Source organism: Musca vetustissima, unplaced genomic scaffold, assembly GCF_032173495.1.
Source record: "Musca vetustissima isolate MV318-11 ecotype Yass unplaced genomic scaffold, APGP_CSIRO_Mvet_v1 utg6677, whole genome shotgun sequence".
NCBI classification, from domain to species: Eukaryota; Metazoa; Arthropoda; class Insecta; order Diptera; family Muscidae; genus Musca; species Musca vetustissima.
In genome coordinates this window covers 744-6,449 of record NW_026879909.1, presented here as the reverse complement: position 1 = coordinate 6,449, position 5,706 = coordinate 744, and the positions used below count along the sequence as shown (strand labels likewise).

General features: G+C 34.8%; 1 protein-coding gene across 1 annotated transcript; it reads right to left on the bottom strand.

Annotated features, from left to right (window-relative positions):
* Positions 1-271: 271 nt before the first annotated feature.
* Positions 272-5,419, bottom strand: LOC133325120 (uncharacterized). The gene is made up of 3 exons (XM_061533944.1): positions 4,394-5,419; positions 4,124-4,337; positions 272-3,150 (listed from the first exon to the last, which is right to left on the bottom strand). Exons 1-3 carry the CDS (start codon positions 5,417-5,419, stop codon positions 272-274), a joined length of 4,119 nt encoding a protein of 1,372 aa, XP_061389928.1.
* Positions 5,420-5,706: the final 287 nt, after the last annotated feature.

Below are 5,706 nucleotides of genomic sequence, written 5' to 3'. Positions count from 1 at the left end.
CCGATTTCGGTGTGCACCCTAAAAAAATACATCGATCTATACCGATGAGGTCATTTATTGAAGCGGAAATGATACACAGAAAACGCAAATAAATCCGCGGTATTTTCAAATTAACCCAAAACTATTCACTTTTTTCATATACTTAAGTAGTTCCCGAGTTATAAAGGGGTGAACCTCCGCTTCTGCTATGTTAAAAAATTGGCAATATTGCCCATATATATATATGTTAGGACGGAATTTGTGTGGTTTTGTTTTATTACAAAAATGTTTATCAAACAAATATCGACGTTTTAAATATTATTTTTATAAAAATGCTAGCTAGGAAACAAATAAACGAAAGTATAAATAATTCGACAACATTAAATTTTAGATATTTATACAGATCCCTATCTTTTTCATAGGATTCCATTGATGTTGGACCATAATAACAAGAGACAATGCACACAGTGACAAATGTCTGGGACACCCATATACAACACCTTTCAAAACAACACAAGTCTGTAAATTGTATAGGTCCCCAAAGAGGTTGGAATTGAAACCAATTAATATAGTAATACGATAGATGTTCATAAAAACGTCCGCTCCAAGTGTAACATCCGGCAGATGACATCAACTCCAGAGGTTGTGAAGAAACCCATTTCTTTACAAGAAAAACTAGATTCTCTTGAGTGGTAAGATTCGATGCAATAATCTTGTGGCAATACCATGAAGGATAACGTCCAGTTTGTCTATTGGAAATAATTAATTTGAAGGGCATTTGAATGTGTTGACTACTGACAAGGATTTTGGTGATGGAATTTTTCAAGAGTTGTGGTTTCCAAGGATTTTGCAACACCTCCAAGGAGTATGGACCTTTTTCCGATACAAATCGAAATTGAATATTTGATGTTGTCGTCGCATTCCAATGTGAACCGGTATAAATAAGGAGTTCTATATTTTGGTAATCTTTGTCACTGGCATCCGTTATAAGAATGGGATGGTAATCCTTAACCCTTTGAAAAGTTAGGAAGATTAGTGTGAAACATAAAATTAGCAAAATCATATGGAATGAGATTATATCCCAATTGATGGGAAGATGTTGCAGCGACCAATGTTCTATCAGGTCTTCTTTGACAGAAGGTTGATATGTTTTGGCAGCAAAATCGGAAAAGTGTTGACATTCACATTGCAATTGTTGAGAATTGGTGACATTTGTGGGTTTACAGCCAAGAGATGACCACTGCGGATTTTCTAGATTCCATTCCCAGTAAATGCATTGATGGATGTGGAGGGAAAATTTAAAGGAAATTGGAAATTCGTGTACTTCTTCTCCATTTGCCAGGAAGGCTATGAAGGCATCAATTGATTGAGAGTGGTGGTTAAAGGCAGATTGACTTTTATTGGTAGGTAAGGAGTAGGGAAGTGATTTCAATTGCATTTGAAAGCCACTTGGTTTTTCTCCGAGTCCAATATCGACTAAAACACTGTAGTTATTTACTTTTAAGATTAGTAATGAATTTGGAGGCATTTCCACGCTAAACAATGGCATGTGCTGCGGACTTTTAATTTTCACATTAAATTCCCGATTTTCGGATGACATTTTTAATTGGAATTTCATTAAAATTGGGTTGTCCAACCTTAAAATAGATTGCTGGGGAAAAGTGGAAATATATACGAAATTGGAGGAAATGGGTTGCTCCTGTGGATACCACCAAAATCGATTATACCCCATGTAACCCATTTGCAGGATAATTTCTTTGGCATTGAGTTGTCTTTGTAATTCTCGAATTGTCTCATTTCCAATATACAATTCAATCGATTGATCTTTAGAAGAAAATATTTGAGTTTTAGCCTTATCAATTGCATAGATAAGCATTTCAAATAGGTTTTCATTAATTATGAAGGCAGGTTCTTCCGGTTGGTAGATATTTGACGCTTGGGAACTCATTAATTCAAAACATTTTTGCAATTCCCTAGACGACTCTAACCAGTTGGTTATTTTCTCTATGACTAATATATCAAAATCTAGGAATTCGGAATAGTGTTCTGCCAAAGGATCATGTGCTACTATTGTTTCGGGGAATAATGCTTGGACTTCCATCAAAGATTCCCAAGGTGTTGCAAATTCTTTTACTAGGTTGATTAATTGTTGAGTTGCCACTTGATAGGTTTCTAGATTGAGATATACAATTTCTTTGTCAGCAATTATAAATTCCAGACCCTTTGATAATTTTCGAAGATATTCCGTAATGGCCAAAGATTTATGATAATCCAAGGGACGTATATTCATAATTAAATCATGACAAATAGTTAGCCATTGCTCAACTTCTATCATAGTGAGAGGATGGAAATTATGAAGTTGTTCCGCTAGAAGCTGAACTGCATTGTCGTCATTTACAAATTCCACAACAGTTTTTATCAAAACTATAGCCGTCAGTCTTTGGGAATTTTCAATGAAGCCTTTCAGATTAGTTCCATTTGTCATTAGAAACTCATATAAATTCTTGGGTTTCGGAAGTGCTGATATTTCCACTTTTAATTCTGTTTCATTGCAAGCACTCCATTGATCACATATTTGGATTTTTAATATTTTCGATGTTGGTAATTTTAGAATTATTTTTGGATCACTGATCCGCTTCAAAGGAAATTTATCTGAATAATAATGGTATTCCAAAGGCATATACTTATCTTCATAATCTACACATTCAATGTGAAATACAGTTTCAAATGCTATACCAATACTGGGTTCCACGGAACATTCGCCTCCACTAGGAGGAGTATTTACTTTTAATTCGATTGCGGTTTGACCCTTTAACCCTTTATCCCGAACTTCTAAATCGATTAACAATAACTTTTCTTCTTTCTTTGGTGTGTATAACAGATGACGCTTTTCATTGTGGTTAATACCATTTACTTTCCAATAAAATTGTGAAATTGAAGAGCATTCCACGCATACACCTTCGACATGAATCATTTGTCCAGCAACAAAGTGATCCCTCAAACAATTACGTCTACATTTTATATCCACGCTCAGTTGGTAGTCTGAAATAATACGGACTTCTTGGTGAGCTGTATCCACACTTAAGGGATTTACTTTGGATTTTATCGTGAGACTGAATGTGTAGGTATTATTGACATGCAGAAGACCTTTTGCCAGGTGCAATGTATTCCCTGTGAAAACATAATAATTGATATTGACCTTAATGTACGTCCCCGAAACTTCATGTTATGCAAAATAACACCTGTGTACTATATGAAGGCATATAGCTTGTCTAATAAGAAACCCTACATATATTCTAATAAGAAACCAGAAAGCTCTTCTGCAAAGCTCTTATAATAAGAAACCTACCTATTTATTCGTATTAGACATACAATATATCTAATAAAAAGGTACAGAACTTGTCTTATTTAAAGACCAGCATTACTAATAAGAAGATAAGAATATTTCTCTCTCTCTCTCTCTCTCTCTCTCTCTCTTCTAATAAGAATATTTGGAGCTTTTCTACTGTGAATCTACGGCTCATCTAATACGAAGACCTAGAACTCTTCTAATAATTATGTCTACAGATCTTCTACAACTCTTCTAATAAGAAGTCATACAGCTGTTCTAGTATGTAGACCTGCAGCTGTTCTAGTAGGAAGACCTACAGCTTTTCTAATTAGAAGACCTAAAGCTTTTCTAATAAGAGGACCTAGAATTCATCTAATAAGAGCACCTAGATCTCATATATGTGAAGACCTGGACCTCATCTATGATGAGACCTAGACTTCTTCTATGAGAATACCTTTCGCTCTTCTATTAAGATGACCTAAATCTCTTCTAGTAAAAAGACGTTAATCTCTTCTAATAAGAAGACCTAGAGATTCTCTAAGACCTAGAGCTTCTCTAATACCTAGTGCTTCTCTAAGACCTAGAGCTGTTCTAATAAGGGGACTCAACACTCTTCTAATAAGAGGACCTAATAAGAAGACCTAGAACTCATCTATGGGAAGACCTTATATTTGAAGATTTTCAGAACCATCGATAAATTAATATATTTAGTTTTGTGTTTAGTACCTATAGAAGAACTTGTTAGGCCCATAGTTTTAGGCTATTTACTAAACTTTTCAATATTTCTACTTTTTGTTATTAGAGAAACATTACCTGCACCCATATTTTTCTTGCAGAACTCATTCTCTGGCTGATGTAACGATATGCAATCCCAGGTATAGAATAAATCCTGTAAAGTATCTGGAGCCAATGCAAAGTCACGACTTTTCGAGCCATTCAATAAAATATTTTGATTTTGACCAATTTCTCGACGAAGTCCACCAACTATATTAGCCTTCAAAGGTTTGGGTAATACAAAAATGAAACACTGAAAATGACAAAATCTTTAGAATAAACTCAATTAATAAAATTACATTTACTTACCCTTGCTTCTGTAATTCTTTCCACTTTCCCGTCACTCCTTTCAATCATACGCAGCACCAATGAATAAGAAGACATAACTTCACTCTGATGACCAAACCACAATCTATATGGTGGTACTTTTAACAGAGGTATGTCGGTGTTACCGAAATCATACAACATGATATTTCCAATTGGATTAAAAATACGCCACTCATAGTTGATATTTGAATCCGTATAACACCGTTCTTGCACCTCCCCTTCAAATGTATTAAAACGAGCAATGTCCAGCATCAACGGTTCCAATGGATCAAATCCGTGCCGGAACTTCAGTTGTGGTACACATTCGAAATCCTTCGGAGGTATAATTAAAATATCAAAATCTTGATAATAAAAGAAATCTGTGGCAGTTTCAGTGTCATAGGAACGCAGAGACAGGGTAAGGATACCCAAATGCCAGAAAACTTCGTGCGACAAATGGTAATAACCCTTTTTAAATGGCAAATCATTGTAATAACGTATTCCATGCTTTCTAATAATTGATTCTAAATCCCCAGAATATATCCATTGTTCGTCGGAATTTATGGAATTCGTTTCGAAACTATCTATAACATAATTGCTACCCATCAGCTCCACAGAGAAATCCACCAGTCCACGTTGCTCCACCATCAAGAGAAATACATGTTCCTGGGCATAATATCCATAATGATTGAAATAAAGTACCATATTTTGAAATATATTTTGTCGTTTGATATCACACCACAGCCCACCATATCCCTCGGCACAATTTCGACATATGAATTGACCCACCAGATTCAGACATTCGCCGTTATTTTGACATGGCTGCTCCACACAATTATCTACTATTTCATTGCAGTGAGGCCCTTTAAAATATTTATCACCAACACATTGACATCTCTGTTGTCCATTTTCTTTGAAACACTGTCCTTCGTGATTGCAAATGGATGAATCACATATGGTTGGCGTTTCAAGAGTTGAAGGGAATAGAATCGAAAGAAAAACAGTTATTTTTAATATATTCGATGACATTACTACTGACGACAATGTTTTTCTATTTTTCAATTATATATTTTTGAAATTTACATCTCGAAATACCTTGATAATTGGAATTTAGTTATTAACAAGTAAATTTTTGGTCTGTTCCCGTACTGTAAGAATCTGCAAGATTTTACTATTTTCTTCGATAACATAATGGAAAATTCGTTATCGTAGTAAAAAGTAGTAGATTCTTGCATATACTGTAGTAGATTCTTATACAAAATGGGACTCATGGCGAAGTCTTTAAGTTGATTAATTGTTAACTGGCTACTCTAAAG